This window comes from Anabrus simplex, chromosome 1 (genome assembly GCF_040414725.1).
Source record: "Anabrus simplex isolate iqAnaSimp1 chromosome 1, ASM4041472v1, whole genome shotgun sequence".
In the NCBI taxonomy this organism is placed as follows: Eukaryota; Metazoa; Arthropoda; class Insecta; order Orthoptera; family Tettigoniidae; genus Anabrus; species Anabrus simplex.
This window is the reverse complement of record NC_090265.1, coordinates 1,069,273,429-1,069,295,882: the sequence shown is the minus strand read 5'-3', so window position 1 is coordinate 1,069,295,882 and position 22,454 is coordinate 1,069,273,429. Positions and strand designations below refer to the sequence as shown.

The 22,454-nt window shown below is 38.6% G+C and overlaps 1 protein-coding gene across 1 annotated transcript in view; it reads right to left on the bottom strand.

Moving 5' to 3' along the window:
- The window catches only part of LOC136857981 (3'-5' RNA helicase YTHDC2), a 587,467-nt gene that overhangs the window by 416,913 nt on the left and 148,100 nt on the right, over positions 1–22,454 (bottom strand). The window contains exons 7-9 of the mRNA XM_067137136.2: positions 3,903–4,162; positions 3,758–3,812; positions 3,495–3,672 (exon numbers count right to left, since the gene is read on the bottom strand). Coding sequence (XP_066993237.2) covers positions 3,495–3,672; positions 3,758–3,812; positions 3,903–4,162 — 493 coding nt within the window. The remainder of the gene's footprint in view (positions 1–3,494; positions 3,673–3,757; positions 3,813–3,902; positions 4,163–22,454) is intronic.

Genomic DNA, 22,454 nt, shown 5'->3' with positions numbered 1-22,454 from the left:
CAGTGCTCTATTCACGTACACAATACACAAGTGGAACACGAAAATAAAAACTGTGGGATGTTTAAGTTTGAAATGTCTTGTCTGTTGTGTGTCCTTCGCGATCTCAGCTCTGCGCCTGATAGCTCCGCAACACACCGCAGCCCGGATCTTTCCAGGCTCTACGAGGTGACTGCAGTGCGCTTGCTTATGACGTCAGCCAGCGCTATAAAAAGAGCAGCATTCCGCTACTTCCCACGACTCCCCAGTGTCCAACGCCAGATTACACTGAAAGTCGAACACGGAGGCTGTACCTCTTAAACATGTGTATCAAACAGGTGGACTGAATTCTGGTTGTGAGGTTTCACCTCTAGACACTGCCTCACCTCCCGCTTCCTGTAACCACATCAAGCCCTGATGTCAGTATTCTACTCATCCCACAGTCCTCACTTATGCTCCGACATAAACATTAGTATTCTACTAATTGTGAATATTTATGTCAGCTCCTGACAAGCCTACGGCAATTACTAGCATTCTGTTAGTACGAACTTTCATTGCAAGTTACACTAGTAATTCTACAAGGCAGATAGTTTTCGACTATCTTGAACTCTCTCTTATTTGACAGACTATCTCCGCAAGATAGATTCGTGTGTATATAGAACTCTCATGTATATAAAGTATATATTTCAACAGACCCTCAGTCTACTGTAATATCATCATTAATTGCGTACAAGTTCATCCAGCTTCAAGAAAAGTTTAGTTATATTTATGTACATATTGTGTAAAAAACTTATTGAAGCAATAAATTTATGTTGTGTTTCTGTATACCGATTCCTTGTATACAACATTGTCATTGTGCCGGTTGAAGGTCCCTTTGCAGACAAAATAGAACATAAATTGCATTTCACTCTGTCCGGTTTTCTTCTAGTAACAAAGTCCTGAACAGGACACCGATGTGACATTATGCAAAGTTTACCGTCTTTCGTACGGTTTAATTACTTTCGTGCTGTTATGCTCTCTGCACTTCGAATTCCTTCCCTCTGAACATCCATTTACTTTCTTTAATATCTCGAAAATTTCCCTCAACACTTTCACGGGGATTGACGTTAAACATTAATTTGGACTTTAAGGAAACTTTTAAGCCTAAGAAAAATATAGGTCATCGCTTTGGAATTAAAGATATAACTGGATGAAAAATATTTTACACTCCAGCACAGGGCGGCGCACAGCCGGTATCGACAGTCAGACACAGCTAAGGCCAAGTAATCTATCTAGTACGGCCTTGAAACAGCACGTTCGGTACAGGCACATTCCAGCTGACGCGGAGCACATCATGTTGCCTCTCGAAGTTCTCTCTACGACGCAGTTACAGTCCTGTGCCCCGTGTCCCGGCACTCTGTACCGAAACACTCCACCTCAAGCTCCTAATGTTGCGGAACAACTGAATGTTCCGGTATGCCCAACCCTATTGCATATCTTTCCCCACTTGTTTTAATCTACAGTTTCCACTAGTTGCAAACCACAGACTTATCTTGTCTCCTTTATTCATACTAATGTACAGAAATTGGGAACTTCTCTGGAAATTCCAGTTCATATTTCCCATGCTAGGAGAGGAGGAAGTGACATTACTCAACATTCCAGCGCTCGGGGCCAGAACACACCTGTGACTGCTAGCCATAACTCGCGCCCTTGTTATCAGCTGTGACTCACACGTACAGTAATTGCTTTCAACAGTGTTCTTACGTGTGAATTGTTGTGCGAAATGTTTGTTAGTGATGTGATGGGAAACAAAAACAGTAGTAACAACGCACAATTTAAATTACCTGTAATAGAATTTGCCAAAAATGACGGCAATCATGTTGCATCTCGTGAATTTTCTGTAGCGCCATCACACGTGCATTACTGGCGTAAGCAGAAAGAAGAATTACAGTGTACCAAGAACACAACTTTATCATTTTCGGGAACCAAAAACCAGGAAGCATCCAGGAATTGCAAAGGAAGTTGTTTCTTAAGCAAATCAATTCAGAAATGCCGGCTTTTCAGTTTCCCATGAGATGCTCCGGTTAAAAACTGTAGAAGTAGCAAAACCTTGAAAATTCCTGATTTTAAAGCAAGCAGAGGGTGGCTTCGTCGGTTCATGAAAAGGAACAATCTTCGAAGAAGGACATCTCTATGCCAGTGATTTTCGAAGGACCATAGTGGAAAAATCTTGCATAGATTTGTTATTAAGAAGCAGCGCGAGTATAACTACCTCTTATAACAAATCGGAAGTGCAGATCAAACTGATTTTCTTTGATATGCCGAGAAACACTACAATTACCAAAAAGGGAGTATCGAGCGTAGTCATGAGGACTACTGGGGCAGAGACTTTCACTGCACAGTTATGCTGGCTGTTACTGTGGATGCGAAGAAACTTCCTATGTAAATTTTAAGCGAAAAACAATTTCTACAGGGAAACACAAATTTTCTCGTGACATTAAAAGACAACGGTTTCCGCATAATTATTGCTAGGGAACGTATAATTGCCTTAGATTTTTTTGTTAAAATTGATTGTGTTGTACAGATTTTTGATTATTTTGTACTATTTTAGACCTAAATAAATTTTGTAACATAAGTAAGGTAATTATGTACATTTTTTTTAATTTCCATTTTTAATTTAGATATGCATAATTTTCCTTTCCCGTCTTTTAGGTAAAAAAAAGGGAGGAGGGGAAATTACGTGAGTAAACACAGTATATTTCCGAGAAATAGCAAAGAAAAACTGGGTGAGAGTATTATTTAAAATAAAGGTGGTATCACTTCGCCTCAAACAATGGGTACCTTTATAATATAGTGTTATCCGTCAGTAGCATGTTGGCAGTGAAGTGTGAACTACACATGGCTACAAGTTCCCATTATCACTCCTTCAATCTGTAACATTTATTTTTTAGAACAATAGATTTTTGTCGATCTTCCATACCAACATTTCTATTAGGCATCTTTCTTTTACACTATTGGAAAAAAAAAATACACCATGAAAGTGAGTATATTTCTATACAACATCTTAAAATGTTGATACACCCACAGCTAATGAGAGGTGAGGAAGGGCAAGCAGAGGGGAGGCGAAAGTGAGTTCCAGCAAAAGTTAAAAGAACTGATCCTCTACATTCCAAATCAAGTATGGAACGATCTAAGTTGAATCATCTTACAATGACGCAGGGATGCTTCATGATGGGATAAATTTACCAGCAAGTGTATGTTTACAGCAGCATGGTAGGGTTATGGTGCAACCTTGTCCCTGTACTGACAGAAAGACTAAAATGTGCTGCTCAAAGACCAACAATATTTATCACTCTATAACAAACATTAGAGATAGATAAGAACACAACTAGAACAGAACACTTCCATCATTTGGACTACATCACTTAGTTCTGCAGAGAACATACATAAAGCTGTAGCTAAACATTAACCAAATGATTTAGTATGAAAGAACTAGTTTTTGCCTGTAAGAAGCGAAACAGCATATTGGAGAAGTTTACCTCAGACTGCTGGCCAAGAATGGGGGCAGGAATTGTTCTGCGTTCTATTCTATTATTCTTTTCTTCAACTCCATTTTGTTGTATCGACTTTGTCCACATTTCCAACTTCTGGCGTTTTTCCTTCTTCGACTTCATTTCTGCTTTCATTTTCTTCATTTTGTCGCTCATATATTTTGTACTGCAAAGGAGAATGATTGCTATACAATGTCCGTTTCTACAAAACAAACTTTGTACAGAAAGCAACAACAAATCAAACACCTTACCATTTCAGTATGTGCTCCAAGAAATATTCTTTAACTTCAAACGACCGACCAGGAACTGCAAAATAAAAAAATAATGGATGCAAGTCTTTTTTTTTTTTTACATGGAAATTAATTATCATACTTACAAAAATATGCTTGATTGTACCTGTTATAACTGGGCAGTTATTGAAATATTTGGTGAAAACTTGAGTATCAACAGTAGCAGACATTAGGACAAGTCTCAGAGAACGGAATTTGGCTAATGCATCGCGAAGTGTAATTAGAAGAAAATCTGAAAAGCGGCTTCGCTCATGGACTTCATCAACAAAAATGTGTGTAACAGTGGCTAGAGTTGAATCACCTCCCATCAACGTCCGTAAAAGAACACCATCAGTGCAGTAAGTTAAAACTGTTTTTGGAGAAACCCTAAAACAAGAGAGAAAAATAAACAATTTATCTTGCAAATCAAACCTATAATAAAAATAAAAAACATCAACAAACCAAAATCATCCAGAATAATGTAAGCATAAAATTACTGAAGGAAAAAAAAAAGAGAACATAATGTGAAACATTTTCTCGAAGAATGTGTTTAAAAATATTCTCATGACCACATACTTACACTTGAAATTACACACAGTAAAACTGACGTTAATCATTTATTAGGTTTCATGTTATGTACAGCACACAGTATTGCACAAGTTTCTACCAGGTGCACTTTTCTCTAAAACAACTGAACTTATAGATATGTTTGTTGTGGATATCCACAGGGTATGTAATGCCATGGGAAGTGAATTATATTTGATAATGATTCAAATTAAGTCTCATAAAATATTAAATGCAAGGAACATACAATACCATGCACTCATTCTTTTCTTGAGCAACTATACATAACTGAGTTGTTCTCTTTCAACTCCTTCAACTTCATTTACATGGAAATTTCCAGAGATAATTTCAATCCATTTCAGTTGCTTATCTCGATCTGTAGCTTTTCCAACTTGCCCATGTGAAGACAATAAGGTGGCTACGTAGATAGATGGCTCTAGTAGTTCCAGTAGTTGAGAAATGTATTATTATAAACAGAAACAGGCAGCACGCAGGTTTGATGATGATGATGATGATGATGATGATGATGATTGTTGTTTAAAGGGGCCTAACATTGAGGTCGTCGGCCCCTAATGGTACGAAATGAAATAACAAAAAGTACAAATTCATCCACTGACCAAAATAAAATAAAAAATGTCATGAAGAATGAATGGATGGACATGAACCCTACAAAAAACAAAACAAAAAAACTGCAGAGGATCAGACTCAAAAAAAGATCGTAAATAATAGTATTACTGACCAAGGGACCACTTACAAAGCACAATGATGCTTGATGTCTAAAGGGGTGCAAAATCCATGTCTAAGACCCCACAGAATCGTACATGTCGCGAGTAAAGTAGAACCATGGTATTTGTCATGTTGGGGTACTAATCAAAAGTAGCGAAGACTCACTGTGTTCCACACAAGATGGTACTACTCACAAGTATTGTACTTCGTACAGGGAACGCAGACCTATGGTGTTTCTCACAATACATCACGGCCAACGCAAACCGATGAGGCTCCTCACCTAGGTGTACTAATCTCGGGCGCCAGTATTCCCGTGTGTTCCTCACATAGTGGGTACTTATCACAGTCAACGCCGACTGACGGTGTCGCTCATATAGCGGTACAACTCACAGGCTACGTCCAGACCCGCGGTGTTGCTCATATGGGTACCAAGCACGGGTACTGGAAACCCCCAGGCCAGCCTCTTAACTGGTACGAATCACAAACCTATTTCATACCTAATGTAGTGGTACTACTCGCAAGTGCAGCCAACCCATGGTGTTCCCTGCATGATGGTACGAATCAAAAGTAGTTTCATGGTTCTAATTCAATCATCCCTTGGTTGCCCCTTTTAGTCACCTCTTACAACAGGCAGGGGATACCACGAGTGTATTCTACATGTGTGTCCCCCACCCGCAGGGGGTAGTGTGTTTGGTCCGTGAGAGGTATTTTATTTCCCTCAAGTCCGCCGGCAAGCCGGTTAGGACCCCCCTATCCACCACCTGGGACGCGCCACCTCTCTCCCTGCTACGCCAGCATAGTAGGTTCGTGGAGCATGCAGGTTTAACCTGCCAGATGTTCCCTGAACCTGCATACACAATGCTCATAACAGTTTCAAGCCAGTAAGACTTTCCAATAGTTGCTTCCCATGTATTTTTTTCCCCAGCCTAAGTTATTTTGAGCAAAGTCTATTCACAGTCGTTTGTTTAGTAAATCTATCTAAATTACTTAAGAGTTAACTTTGATATTCAAACATCAGTGCTCTGTTTCATTTAATAAGAAATGATGATGATGCTAGTTGTTTAAAAGGGCTTAATATCTAGGTCATCAGCCCATAATGGTACGAGGTGAAACGAAATGTAATAATAATTAGAACTTTAAAATGTATCCACTAACTAGAATTTAAAACAAATGATGATGAAAAATGATTATGAATTTAAAATAACCAGTGAATCTAATTTGCAATGCTTTATTTTCTTATACAATTATAGAAAAAATAATTAAAATTGAATAAGGCATTGCCTTAAAGTGAAATCATAAATGTATCATTCAAACTAAAAGTTACAAAACACTTTCAAACATACAAAAACAATAGAGTAATACGCAGGCCTATTAACAATAAAATAAAAATTTAAGCCAGATGGAAAACTCACTTTTATATATATGAAACAGTCCACTATCCCTCATAAAATGGATGACGAGGTCTGCTGACTCCTCGTCATCTCGTACGATGAGGGAGATGGTACGAGGGAGTTTTAGACTACGGCGCAGACTAGCCAGGTCCAAGCACTCTGTATGGATGAGTACAACAGTAAGATGACCGCCACAAGTACACACCAGGGAGGCTTCACCCATCAGTACGTAGGAGTGCATTGCCATACCATGGCGGATACGAAGACGTCATAATACCACTGCTTCTCTCTGAGAAATCCGAACAGAAGTCTTCCAAACCTTCGTAGTTTCTTTTATCATTCTTAACTTATTTGGAACAAGGGTGGTCTGCCACTCCACCTCCCAATGGGACATAACCTAATATCATGAATATCACTGGCTGGAACCTTGTAATGCAATAGGGGCAATGTGACCACCTCCTTGGCAGCCATTTCCCGCTACATCCGTGTGGCTTGGGAGCCACAAAAATGTGATTCTGGTGCTAGCACTCCAACGCCCGGCCAGCAGGTTCCGGATCCGCTGCACCAGAGGATGCCGAGGGAAACATGCATAATTAGATTGTAACAAGCTCAAGGATTTAAAGATAAAAATTTCATGATGTTCTGTATTGAACTGTATCACAATTAAATTGAAATAACAAATAACGTAGTTCAACCTATTCAATACAAATAAATAAGAAATGTAGCGTTACATTCCTATTTAATTATAAGCAGAAGCGGTACCAGTTTCGACCATAATCTGGGTCATCATCAGCCGAATAAAATGCTGAAACAATGCATAGGTAAATAAGAAGTAAATAAGAAATTAAAGAATGAGTCTTTCACAAAACAGCTGAAGAGGCAATATAACATGATGGGGATTGGCACCGTGCGATTTTAAATCATAAAATCTAGAAGAAGTAGAAGGTCAGTCACTTATATGAAGTAAGGCGCAATTTTCTGAATAGTAGCATAACACACGCAAAGTTCAGCACTGTTTCAAAATGTTTACGAGAAGAGGTGAACAGTTAAGTGAGCCGGCCTGCATATAGTATCAGGCGCAAAGTCACAACACAATTTAATAAATATGAAGTCCCAAAATGGTGTAGAAGTCAAACACGAGTTGCTTGATTGAGAAAATTGCTAGCTCCTGAATATCAGCGCAACATATTCAATGACAGAGAGTTACAATAATTGAAAATATTCCACCCTTTTTTATACTTATTTGCTTTTTTGCTCATTTTTATTTGTAAACAGTACATGTTTCGTTTTCACTTGGGAACATCTTCAACTGTTGTTAAGCTTAGGTGAATCGCTAAGTTTCTGAACATGTTATTTGCAAGTACATTGATTCTCTTGAAGACTACTAGAATACAAATTAAATTAAAATGATGTTAAAACAATGTGGGGGTTAATGGGTTAATGAAATGAGACTGGATGATCACATAGTTGGTCAGCTTAAAAACTATATCTATTCATTGGAATAGTTGTAAAAGTTTCACTTTGTTACATTAAAAATGTCTGTTTGTCTTCCGGTTAAAAGGTTTTAAAAATGATTGGCTTCATGACACTGTTCAAATTGTTGTTGAATGTTTTTTCTTTCACTCCTTCCAGGTAAGCTGTTATTTATTATGAGCTTGCTAAAAGTGCCCTAAATTGAGTCTAATGCAGAACTTTGAAGCTGACTGTTGGTCAATTTTTGGGAAGGGATCTTCGTCTCAATTTGAAGGATGTACTTGCCATGCCTTCAAGCCAGACAGGTCCCCCCTTGACTTTTATATCCTGGTCCATTTCACACAGCAACAGATGTTTTTATATGAAAATGAGCCCAAAATTACTTCCACTGACTTTTACGATGGACAAGTGTGAAGAAATACCACTAATGTACTCTAGGTTACATGAAGTTATAATTTACAACTGTTTAAGTATAGCGGACTGCTTCCCAACAAGTAACAAATACGTCATAGCAGAAGCAGTCCGCTATACTTAACCAGTTGTAAATTATAACTTCATGTAACCTAGAATACATTAGTGGTATTTCTTCACACTTGTCCATCGTAAAAGTCAGTGGAAGTAATTTTGGGCTCATTTTCATATAAAAACATCTGTTGCTGTGTGAAATGGACCAGGAAATAGAAGTCAAGGAGGAACCTGTCTGGCTTGAAGGCATGGCAAGTACATCCTTCAAATTGAGACGAAGCTCCCTTCCCAAAAATTGACCAACAATCAGCTTCAAAGTTCCGCATTAGACTCAATTTAGGGCACTTTAAGCAAGCTCATAATAAATAACAGCTTACCTGGAAGGAGTGAAAGAAAAAACATTCAACAACAATTTGAACAGTGTCATGAAGCCAATCATTTGTAAAACCTTTTAACCGGAAGACAGACATTTTTAATGTAACAAAGTGAAACTTTTACAACTATTCCAATGAATAGATATAGTTTTTAAGCTGACCAACTATGTGATCATCCAGTCTCATTTCATTAACCCATTAACCCCCACATTGTTTTAACATCATTTTAATTTAATTTGTATTCTAGTAGTCTTTAAGAGAATCAATGTACTTGCAAATAACATGTTCAGAAACTTAGCGATTCACCTAAGCTTAACAACAGTTGAAGATGTTCCCAAGTGAAAACGAAACGTGTACTGTTTACGAATAAAAGTTAGCTAAAAAGCAAATAAAAAGTATAAAAAAGGTGGAAGATTTTCAATTATTGTAACTCTCTGTGATTAGATTTTGATACGGAAAATGAAGCTGATTACTTGCAAACATATTCAATGTCCAGCACTGTGCTTTCAAATGCCGACAGAACTCGATGAATAGCTTAAATATATATATATATACATACATCTGATCTTCAGGAGCTAGCAATTTGCTTCAATCAAGTGACTCGTCTTTGACTTCTACACCATTTTGGGACTTCATATTTATTACATTGTGTTGTGACTTTACACCTGATAGTATATGCAGGCTGGCTCACTTAACTGTTCACCTCTTCTCGTAAACATTTTGAGACAGTGCCGAACTTTGCGTGTGTTGTGCTACTATTCAGAAGATTGCGCCTTACTTCATATAAATGACTGACCTTCTACTAGATTTTACAATTTAAAATCGCACAGTGCCAATCCCCATTATCTTATATTGCCTCTTCAACTGTTTTGTGAAAGACTCATTCTTTAATTTCTTATTTACCTATGCATTGTTTTTGCATTTTATTCGGCTGATGACTCGGATTGGGGTCGAAACCGGTACCGCTTCCACTTATAATTAAATAGGAATGTAACACTACATTTCTTATTTATTTGTATTGAATAGGTTGAACTACGTTATTTGTTATTTCAATTTAAGCTCAAGGAGTCGGTAAATAGCATAAAGTGCTGGTGTTCACTGGAAAGCGCGTACCGCAGAGCTTCAAGGATAGCATACAGCTCTGCTGGGTACACACTACAGGTTTCCGGTACAGGAAAGAAAAACCTACTTTCGCTTCTGCCCCCCAACCATTCATGCAAACTACTGAATCTGGATACCGGGCAACAACAGACACAAAGAGCCTCCGAAAAATAGAGGGGTCCATGTTCACTTTTGGGCCAGTGTGCAAATCCAGGATTATTTCAAGTCGTATTAACCATGGAGGTACCTTAGTTTGTCATCTAACAAGATAAGGAACTGAAGGTACATCAAATGATCTGTAAATACTATCAAAGGGCATACCAACAGGCTGCATTGGTCGTGGATAAGCAGCATCCAGCCGACAGTTCCCATTGTTGAACACACAGGGAAAGCTTGGGTGAAGTGCCATCGGTGCAAATTTGCAGCAGAGTACAATAATATTTGTTGGCACCTCAGGTGTAAAGGCAGCACACCAGATTCAGTGAGCAGGGTAACTATGGTGGATGCTATTCAATTTCCATAGCTGCCAACGTTTAGAATTCAAAGATAGGAAGATTTTTTTTTTTTTTTTTTTTAATTCTTGGATTTCATAACATACTTTGTGTCACGGTCTAAGTGAAAAAAGGACAGTATAAAAGGCATACATATCTACAGTTACAATGTGAATTAACCATTAAATTCAAAATCTTAAACTAAAAAACAAAACAAAATGGTTACAAGAAAATGTACCTAATCACTCTCATTTATGACACATACATCATCATCATCGTTCACCAACTCCAGTTTCCCAGGTATGGTATACGAGCCCCATCCATTTTGTTCTGTCCATGAACCATTCTTCGTTCACAATCTGCTCCCAATCCTGACCTCTCTCCTCTACATCCTTCTTCACTAAGTCTGTCCATTTTTCTCTATGTCTGCCCACTGTTCTCTTTCCCCCGATATCTCTTTCATACTCCTTTCTTGCAGACCTGTTGGCACTCATTCTTTTCACATGACCAAACCACTTCAGTCTTGCCTTTTGGATCTTCTGGAGTAAGGAGTCTTCTAGTCCTACGTCTTCTCTGACTTTTTCATTCCTGATTTTATCCCTCCTGGTCTTCTGGATCATTGTGTGTACGAACTTCATTTCTGCTGCTTGGAGTTTCGAGTTGTCCTTTCTTGTTAATGTAGTGGTATCCAGGCTGTATGTGAGGATAGGGGTGTAGAATGATTTATACAGTGTCATCTTGGTTTTGAGTGGTACTTGTTTATCCCATAGTAGCTATCTTGGAGGTAAAAGTGTATTGCTTTGCTGATTCGACTATTCACTCCATATTTAGCTAAGTTATCCTTCAACATTATACTACCCAAGTACTTAAATTCTGTGACACTGTCCAGCTTAGTGCCATTTAGCATGATTTCTGGTTGATTGTCACCCTTCTGTACCTTCAACACCACCGTTTTAGCATTGTTGATGTTTAATCCGTATCTCTCAAACTCCTGACTCCACCCCTGCAGTCTCTCTTCTACATCTTCCTCTGAGTTACCCCAAATTACTACATCATCTGCAAATGCAAATGCTTTTAAGTCTTGTTGCCCCTTTTCTTTTAGCGCCTTTAATATATGGTATCCATTACAATGATAAATAATAGGGGCGACAAAGCACTACCTTGTTGTCTCAAACCCGTCTGACAGTCCAGAACCGACTTGTACACAGCTTCTGGTTTTCTCATAAAGCACCTTAACTTTTGAAATTAGACTATCTCGAACTTCGAGCTTTCTCACGCACTCCCAAATAAGCTCCCTTGGTATGCTCTCATAGGCCTTTTCGATGTCAAGGAACAGTAGATATAAAGGCTTCTCTTTTTCCCAATGTTTTACCATTAGCATCCTGACAGCAAAAAATTAAGATCTGTTGTTGATCTCGCAGTCTATTCTTTATAATGTTTTCCAGAATTTTCAGTCCATGAGAGAGTAGAGTGATGGCACGGTAGTTGGTACAATTCAGTCTGCTGCCTTTCTTGAATATAGGTACGATTATACCTTTCTTCCAGTCTTCTGGGATGGTTATTTCTCTGCCATAATACATTTAGGAGTCTGTATAGCCATTGGATTGCTGGGGTTCCTCCTGCTCTTAACATGCCCCCATTTAACATCTATTCCTGCAGCTTTCCGTTTCTTCATACTTTTAAGGCTCTTCTCTATCTCCAGCCATATGGAGCCACCAATATTTTTACTGGGCTCTTCACTTTTTCCAGATTCTTCTCTGTTTTGAATTACATTTGATGCCTCTCCATTCAGGAGCTTGTCAAAGTAGGTCTTGAATTCTCTCCTGATTCCATCTTCCTCTCATACTACCAATCCACTGACATGCTCTATTACCTTGATGCCTTCTAGGTTATTTTGCTTGTTTTGTAATTGCTCTGTAAAGAAGTTTCCAGTTTCCTCTGCTGTCCTCTTCCAACTTTTCCAGAAACTCATTCCATTTTTTTCTCTTGCTCTTCTCTTACTATCCTCTTAGCTGTATGTTTTTTTGCCCTGTAGAGTTCCTGTAGTTTAGTTATTTCTTGGCCACCTGGATCTTGTGCATCTCTTTGCTTTTCTTTGTCTAGCATCTTTTTTGCCCAATTTCTCTCTTTCATAGCCAATCTGACTCTTGCCATTCCACCAAGGTGTCTCTTTCTTTCATGGTCGATCCTGTTACTCCACATAGGTCTTTAGCTTCAGCCACCAAAGTATCCTTAAAAATTTTCCATTCTTCTTCTACTGTATTCATTTCCCCTTTTGGTGTCTCTGAATCCTTATTTTATATTCTTCCTTCAGTTTGGCTTCCTCTAATTTCCAAGTCTTCACTTTACGTTTTCTTTTTCTTTTCTTCGGGGTTGTGTTAGCCACATGATTTAGGTCTGCAATCAATAATCTATGATCACTGTCCATACTCTCACTGGGGATAACTTTGACATCAGTTACATATTTCCCTCCTCCTTTGTTAGTGATGATATAGTCGATGAGCGACTTATGTTTTCCATCCCAGCTATATCTTGTTATCTTGGTGGCTGTCTTGTTTTTGGAAGAAGGTATTTTTTATTTTCAATCTATTTCTTCTGCACAAATCAAGGAGTTGTTCGCCTTCTGCATTTCTATTCCCAAACCCATGTGGTCCAATGATTTCCTCATAACCAAGTCTGTCTGTCCCAACTTATGCATGTAAGTCCCCAATGATGATGACATTTTCTTCACCAATATTATATCTTCTAGATCTTGGCAGAATTGTTCCTTCTCTTGAGCACTACATCCAACCTGTGGTGCATATACCTGCACTACCGTGTAATTTGTGGACTCCAGCTGCATAGATAATTTTTATAGGATACTTCAGTAATGGCGTCCATGTCTTTTGTTATCAGGAAAGCTACACCATTTCTGGCCTCTTCCTCGCGTCCACTCCATACTAATCTGTAGCCATCTCTGAGAATCTTGCTACCTGCCTTTCTCCATTTTGTTTCACTCATTCCCAATATGGATAGATTTTTCCTCTTCATTATATCGATAAGTTCTTCAGCTTTTCCAGTCAAAATATTCATAGTCCCAATTCTTACATTGTTCTTCGAACATATCTGTCTTTCATCGGAGCCATGTTGGCCGTCATACCTGCCAGATCTGCTCGAAGACTTTGTCAATTTCGGTATTATTTTTTATCTCCATCCGAGGCTCGTTTGATTGTTGAAAGCAATTTGAAGACGCTACCACTGGCTTGCTAGGCCTACTATGGATCTTCGCTTTGATACTTTGTTATGCACTAGATGGTCAGTGCCTGACACGCATTTCCTCATGTCAGTTAAGTCTATGGTTTACTCGCCAATACTCTGGAGGCTGATTGCAGTGGTTGCTCACTGGGCGATGGGGTCGCCACACACACACGACACATACGAATAATAATACAGTCGAACCTCCATATCTAGAATTTTCAGTATCTCAAAGTAACTTAAATTTTCCGGCCGTTGTCCTATTCTTCACATGTATTTATTTCTCTATTACTCAAAATTCGGTTACACGAATTTCTCGATTTCTCAAAGTAAACATTTCCTCACTTGAAGCAAAAAATACACTGTAACTCGAATTTTGTGCAACATTAACTGGGCAATACAGCATTTGTGGTTTGTGAGGAACAGTTAACAAGTAAAGAAAGGGTTGCAGTGAAGCTGGGAACTAATATGATGGGAACTGAAAAACTCGAACTTCTAGCGATCAGAAAATCGGCAAAGCCTCTCTGTTTCTCAGTTGTCAATTAATTACCAGTCACATACAAAAGCAAGCCCAGAAGTCGTGGATGACAAGCTCCATTTACGAAACTCGGCTGTGTGGTATTGACGAGAAGTTTCAACGTGAAGAGAGGAAAGGCTAAGCGCAACAAACAGAAGAGAGTAACGGATTTTTTCCAAAGGTGTTAACGGAGCTAGATTTCTTGTTTCACTACAATATGTACTGTATCCTGTCTTCAAGAGTTACTATAATAAAGGTTATAATTAAAGTGATGCCGTAAAATAGAGTTTCTTTGTATATTTTTAGGTAATGTTAAAAATAATGTATTTAGTAGAAGACCGTAGATACATATGATTCAATTATGTGCTATACATGCTCAAAAATGGTATTCTCTATATCTCAAAATTTCGATAACTCGAAATAAAATTTATCTCCCGAGGTGATTTGAGATATCAAGGTTCCACTGTATTTATATCACACCGATACACGCAACAAAACGGTTAGTAATTCCTCTATTAGACTGTAAAATGAATGGAAATTTAATTTTATAGGTATCCCTGAACACTTGGAGATAACGTTTATGTTTTTTGGCCATAACGTGAAGAGAAAATAGCAGAAACTGTCACCGACCCAACTCCCTGAAATTCATTCAACTCATTAAAATTATGAAGTAAGAATGAACAAAAATGCACTGAAATACACGAAATTACCACATAACGTAAAATGGGGTAACTTCAGCCATACAAGGTAACTTTGGCCACTGACGAATAGCAACATTTATTTTCTCCTGCCTCCCATACTGGAAAAGATGACCCACTTGCAACAGCTAAAATGCACATACAATAGAATGCTCTATCAACACTCGGTAGTCCAAATAACATTGGCAGTCTCATTGCTGAGTCAATCTATTTTTTTCGCAGCCCCAACCATTGTCTTCTTTGGTAATAGCAGAAAACAAACTGTTCTCTAGCCCCAGCATTCGATTCTCCATTCCAGTGGTTTATGGGGTCAAAATGTAAGTTCGTCTGGTAACTGATCAATGCAATTTGATGCATTGTATTCAAATAGGTTTTTCAGGGAATAGTTTTGTGATAAAAGTTGTCTTCTTCCGGGGTAACTTCGGCCATGCCATGAACATACAGGAAAAAATTACGCGGCCACGGGTATTGTAATTACAATCCTGTTTACTTCAAGAATGCTTTAGAAGATATTAATAAAGACACAATAACAATAAACGGGGAAGTTTATCCCGACAGGGAGGGGAAAGACAGTTTCCATTTTCAATGATAAATAGATGGATATCAGTTGACATGGACGATACACATTTAAGAACTTGATTGACGGCCCAGATATTTTCTAATTTAAAAGACAGTGTATTATCAGTACAGTCTACAAGACTGTTTCTTTTCCGAGCGTCTTTTCTCTCCATACAATTGGGCTTTATGATTTCCGTACCTTTTATTATCTTTTGTACCATTACAAATATTTATGCAATGCAACATGTAATTTGTAATATCATACAATGCTCGTACGCTTAGGTTAAATAAAATAATTTCTTCTTTGAGGAAAAAGGTAATTTGATGACTATACATCTGTTTCACCATAAATTGTTTTAATTTGATTGTGATTGTTGATACTGAGCATTTTGCAGGTTTTTTAAAAAACACATTCACGGTAGCCAAAGTAACACTACATCGAAGAAAATTTTGTTTCTTGAGTTATTTTTATGGCGGCCGAAGTTACCCCAAAACATTGTTACTGAATAACAATTAAAATTATATTCATATTTTAAAATGAAGAACAAAACATGGCAGAATTTATATTATATTTTTCAGAAAATTAGAGGGAATATTTCACATTTTATTTTTGGCCGAAGTTACCCCGTTTTACGGTACTATGTCTCATACATTATTAACATACGACTTAGACGCGGGGAAAAGCATAGAACCGCTAGAAAAAACAAGTGGCCTACAACTCCAATGAAATTATGCACAGAAGCAATGTTAATAGTGCACGAACCACACATTAACAAACTCATTCTTTCGTCCCGATTAACTGAGCCTCTAGCGCGCACCAGCCTCTCCTGCTTGTAGGACGATTGCCGTCCCGAATCCCCAGCCGTAGAGCACACACGCTGTTGTAGCGAGCTGGAAACACGATACACGAAGGCGAAGGACGATACACTTGCAGAATAAAGCATCAAATGCATACGCTTGAAAATGAGTTTGGGTAAATTACACAAGCACATAAGAATTTATCCTTTATCCTAGCGGAAGAATATTGACCGTACTGGAGGTTATATTGGTAAAAAATAGGAAGAATTAAAAATAAATCGGAAGAAGAGTTAAAAAACTGACATTTTCTGGGTAAATCGGAAGGGTTGGCAGGTATGAATTTCACAAGGACGCCTTGCCTTGCTAATCCAAATGCTGCATTGCCGTAGTCAAACCTGTATAAAATATGTGCCCTATAAAATTGTAGGAGCACCATGCAGAATAAAGCACAAGAAGTGCCATTAAGAAAATTCAAAATATTCAGTTTCCTAGTGCATTTGGCTTCTTACTGATGCACGTGTGGCTCCCACAATAATTTACTATCAAAAATAAGCCTAAGGAACTAGTAAGTGTCAACTACAGGAAGAGCAACCCCCACCTAAATAAAACTCACAGGATGGGCGTAAAGAGTGCGCTTCCAGCAGAAGTGAACAACAGGGGTCTTAGCAGTTCAAAACCGAAAGCCATGTTCTAAGGTCCACTGTTCCACTCTTCTAATAGCTTGCTGTAATAGTTGCTCTGCGACTGCCATACATTGTGAGCTATGATGCAGAGCAAAATCATCTACGTATAGCTGAACCAGCAGTAGTGACTATACCGTTTACGGCAATTGCAAACTGAGCGACGCTGAGAACCAATCCCTGTGGGACTCCACTTTCCAAACTTGATATTGCGAATATGCCTTCCCTACTCGGACAAGGAATAGATGGAGGGACAAAAAATGTGCCATAAAAACCGGCAATTCCCACAGAAGTTCCACTGATGCAGGACTAAAAGGATGCCATATCACCATGTGGTGTCATATGCCTTTTCTAAATCAAAGAAAACAGTCACCAAATTCTGTTTTCAGAGAAATGTATCCTGGATAGAATTCTCCAGGCATACCAAGTGGTCATTGATGGAGCAGGCAGCTTGAAAACCACATTGGTACTCGAACAAAAGTCCTCTTTTCTCCAAACACCACGCAAGTTGGCAATTCACCACCCTCTCAAATAGCTTACACAGACAGTTAGTGAGACAAATAGGTCTTCAACTTTCTGCACACTTGGGATCTTTGTCAAGCTTGAGGAGAGGAATTATTATCTCCTCTTGCCACTGTGGCGGAAATTCATCCTCTATCCAGATTCGGTTGAACATCCCAAGAAGATATACTGATCAGCCAGAACATTATGTATGACCACCTGCGCAATAGCCAGCATGTCGACTTTTGGCACAGATAACGGCGACGACGTGTCTTGGTATGGAAGCAATGCGGCCTTGGTAGGTTGCTGGAGGGAGTTGGCACTACATCTGCACACACAAGTCACCTAATTCCCGTTAATTCTGGGGAGGGGGCGATGAGCTCTGACGCCACGTTCAATCACATCCCAGATGTGTTGGGGACCAGCGCATCAATTGCAACTCACCATTGCGTTCTTCGAACCACTCCATGCCTTGTGACATGGCACATTATCTTGTTGAAAAATGCCATTGCCATTGGGAAATATGATCAACATGAAGGGGTGTACGTGGTCTGCAACCAGTGTACGATACTTCTCTACCATCATGGTGCCTTGCACGTGCTCCACTGGACCCATGGATGCCCATGTTAATGTTCCCCAGAGCATAACTGAGCTGCAGCCAGCTTGTCTCCGTCCTGCAGTACAGGTGTCAAGGAGCTGTTCCCCTGGAAGACAATAGATTCGCACTCTCCCACCGGCATGATGAAGAAGGTAATTGGTATTCACGAGACCATGCAATGCTCTGCCACTGCACCAACATCCAGCGACGATGGTCACGCGCTAATTTCAGTCGTAGTTGCCGATATTGTGGTGTTAACACTGGCACATGCATGGGTCGTCGGCTGGAGAGGTTCATCCTTAGGAGTGTTTGGTGCACTGTGTGTTCAAACACGCTTGTACTCTGCCCAGCATTAAAGTCTGATGTTAGTTCCGCCATAGTTCGCTGCCTGTTCTGTTTTATCAGTCTGCCCAGCCAATGACCTCCGACATCTGAAAAGAGGGGTGGCCGCCCAACCCCTCTACATTTGGAGGTGGTTTCACCTTGGTTTTGCCACTTGTTGAAGACACTTACCACAGCACTCCTCGAACACTCGACAAGTCATACAGCTTAGAACTGCAAGACATGATCGGCCGGTTCACTCGAAATATGACCCTGATGTTCTTGTACATCAGTGAAAATTGTTATATATAAAAAAATTAATTCATGAGAATAGTTGTCGTGTAGCATCCACTCAGAGCTCTGACTTGGAGTTTAGAATTTATGGCTGATGATGCCTGCAATGACAGTCGAAACATGTACTATATGCTTAAACTTTAATATAATGATTGTATTATAGACTTAAAGACTTTAATAATATTGAATAGGTTAAATGTTAAATGTTAAACATTTAATATATTGAATTCAATACAGTCAAATGATCTGATCGTCCAGAAAAATGTATCACATTGCCATTAGCTGGTGTGAAGTGCCCATTGTCCTTCCATCTAGTCCTAGTATTCTGAGCTTATTTCACTGATATTCTCTTTCCAAAATAGGCTTCTTCTGATTACTTGTAACCTTGTATATTCCACTTTGCAATCTTGTGTGTATTCTTTTGGATGTTCATCGTCTTGCAATGCTTCCTCCACCACCTCAAGATCTGAACTGGGACTAGTTTTAACTCCGGACAATTGTTTAATGATAGGCAAGACCCTAATGCAAGTCCATGATGGGTCGGGATGGTTTCCCTTGCATTCCCCGGTACGTGCCCAGTCATTCCTAACCTGGGATCAGATTCTGTCTGCAGCCCTCCCAGCAGTACAAATGCTACCGAATTGAGTTTCAGTGGCATTTCATTTACCGAGGGTCTATCGTCGTCCTCAAGGAGCTCTTCCTTGAAAAACCGTTGGCTACCTTAGGTTGTCATATTTCCTGCTGCCCAACACTTGGTGTGGAGTTGCTGATTGTAACGGTCTACTCCATTACCTTAGCAGGATGAACCCAACCAGATAATGGAAAGGTATACAAGGACTGTGCAATTGAAATCTAAACAACTTGAACAGCACACCAAGCAACGTAGTGCGTCTTCTAGCAGGTTTCAGTAATCCAATATCCCCAAAACACATTACTCATAGGGCTCCTCCTACCGGATGTAACAGTGCATACCAGGAGAACCAGCTGCCCGTACCAATATTTTGTTCAGCAGCCAAAAAAAGTGCGAGATCGTCATGAGGTTAATATTTCTCTGTTAGCATCCCATATGGTACCAATACATTGTATGCACATCCACCATATGATTCTGAATACCAATATCTTTCCTACCATATGACTAAAAAGCTTTTGACAAAGACCTTTCAACAAATATGACATCTTTCAATGATTTATCATAAGCCAATCTCCCATGTAACCATGTTAAGACGTTGTGCCAAGTGACCGGGTACAGCAAATCGTGAAATAACACTTAAAATCACAATACAGTAATGTGGAGACCGTATGAAAGAGTAAACTGGACAAGTTATGTACTCTAAGGCATTCTTAATGCAAATCTCACTCACAGCTGTGGCACAGGATGTGGTCAAACGCTAATTTACCCATTAATGGAACACATTGTTGTTCAAATCCTACATTATAAATAAATGTTAACATCAATATGAAGTTTCAATACTTAAACACAGACCTGTGTGTGCCACACACAAGCAGTAAAATGCCACTATTAATGTTTTTGTATAGTGCACACACTGCAATAACATAATCGGAATGAAGTTAATTCAGTCATTTGCCCTATATTCCATGGGGAAGCAAGATAGAAATCATTCCAGGTACTATGCTTGTATCAGGAATGGTATCTAGACAGGCAACATCCGACTGCAAATACTTTCTGGAATGTTGAAAAACTTTTACAAACAACAGGGGTACTTCTGACAATACCATCTGTCCAAGAGAAGACCATTAACATCTGGATCAACCTATTCAATACAAGTAGAAATAGAAATGTAATGTTACAATTGCTTTTTATGTCAACTGTCCATCACCATCTTCAAGAATCTGACATTCAAGATTCTATAAACATTAATATATATTTCTATTGTCAAATATTATTACTTACATTTTATGGCCTTCATTGGACCACTCTAGCCAACTTCATACAAATAATTTTTCAGTTTCCTGTCAGCCCAGTACTTCTTCATTCTCTCTGATCTTATCCTTCTTTCTTCATCGGAAATCACCCTCCCTATTGTCTGTCTGTTGATTCTGGTTTGCTTTTCTGTGAGTTTTGTGATTTTGTTGGTTTTGTTTCTTAGGTCTTCCACTTGTAATTTGTAGTTCATCCATATCTTCCTTGATTTCTGTAATCCACTTAATGTTGCACTTACCATTCCATAATTTTTCTATTATTCTCCTGATGATCCTGTTCTCTGGTGTCCTGATTAGATGTCCAAAAAATAAAATGCATTTCTTCCTGATTGTGCTCATTACTGGTTCTATTTCCTTGTAGACTGTTTCATTAGAAGCTACTCTCCAATGTCCATCTTTTTGGTATGATTTGTTGATTCACGTTCTAATGATTCTTCTCTCTATCTTAAGTATTTTGTCTATTTGTGAAGTTTTAGTTGTTTTGAAGATGGTTTCACTTGCGTATGTGATTTCTGGTTGAGTGACTGTTTTGTAGTGTTTTAATTTTGTTGCTATTGACAGACCCTTTTTGTTATAGGTATTCTTGGTGACATATTGTGTTCTGGTCAATTTATTCACTCTGTTATGCCATGCTGGCTTTTCTCCCAGATATTTAAATTTATCTGCAATTTTGATTTCTTGGTTTCCTATGGCAATTTTGTTTATGAGTGGTGGGTCAGTAAACATTATTACTGTCTTTTCAAAAGATATTCCAAGACCAATTTTCTATGCTATTTCCTGTAGTGATATAACTTCTTGTCTGGTTTTCTGAATATTGTTGGACAAGAGAGAAAGGTCATCGGCAAATCCTAGGCAATTTAAACTTAGTTGTCTTTGGGTCTTCCAATTCGGATGTTCTTTGGGGTAATCTTGTACCATTCCCTCATTACATATTCCAAGGCACAGTTGAACAGCAGTGGTGACAAGCAATCTCCTTGTCTTAAGCCTGTTTTTATGATGAATGGCTCAGAAAATTCCCCTCTGAACTTGACTTTTGATTTAGTGTTGGTTAAGGTGAGTTCTATCAATTTGATTAATTCTGGATGGAGCCCGAAATTTCTTAAAATTTTCAACATTGAAGGTCTATGGATACAGTCGTAAGATTTTTGAAGTCCACAAAGGTTTTTGCAAGAGGTTTGTTTTGCTTCTTGTAATATGCTATGGCTAATTTTAAAGTGATAATTTGTTCTGCACAGCTTCTTCAAGGTCTGAAGCCTCCTTGGTATTCGCCTAATTTTTCCTCTAGTTGCTCTTTGATCCACCTGTATAGGATTCTGGAGAAAATCTTGTATGTGCAGTCTAAGAGAGAAATACTTCTGTAATAATCTGGATTGCTTTTTATCTCCTTTTTTGTGGAGTGGGTGGATTATGGCTGTGGTCCAATGTTCGGGGAACTTTTCTGTTATCCAGATTTTTGTTAGGGCCATGTGTAAGGATGTTCGAACTGTATCACTGGCGTATTTCCACATTTCTGCGGAAACTTGGTCTTCCTGTAGGATGTTAAAAGGTTTGTTTTTTTTCACCTATTCAATACATATAAATTTTATAATTTAGGAATTTATTGTAGATTCCACTTGAGACATGTTTCGCCCTTCATTGAGGGCATCATCAGTCAAAATATCACCTCAAGGTAAAAAATCAGGTAACTGGTTAGTAGTAGACATGTACAAATTAATACATATTATTAACAACATACAAAAATTAAGTATGGGAAATAGTTGCACAAAAGTGATGGTTGAACATGTAGGTTTATAGATGAAAAGTCAGCACCAATGCCTAAAATTAACATAGTAGAGTTCTGCAGTGGTGCTCTGGAGAAACAGTTGACGCAATCATATGATAATAAAAAGTTTAAAAATATTTACATTATAACAATTAAGGGAGAAAAGGTGTAGTGTTTGGCGTCAATGTTTGT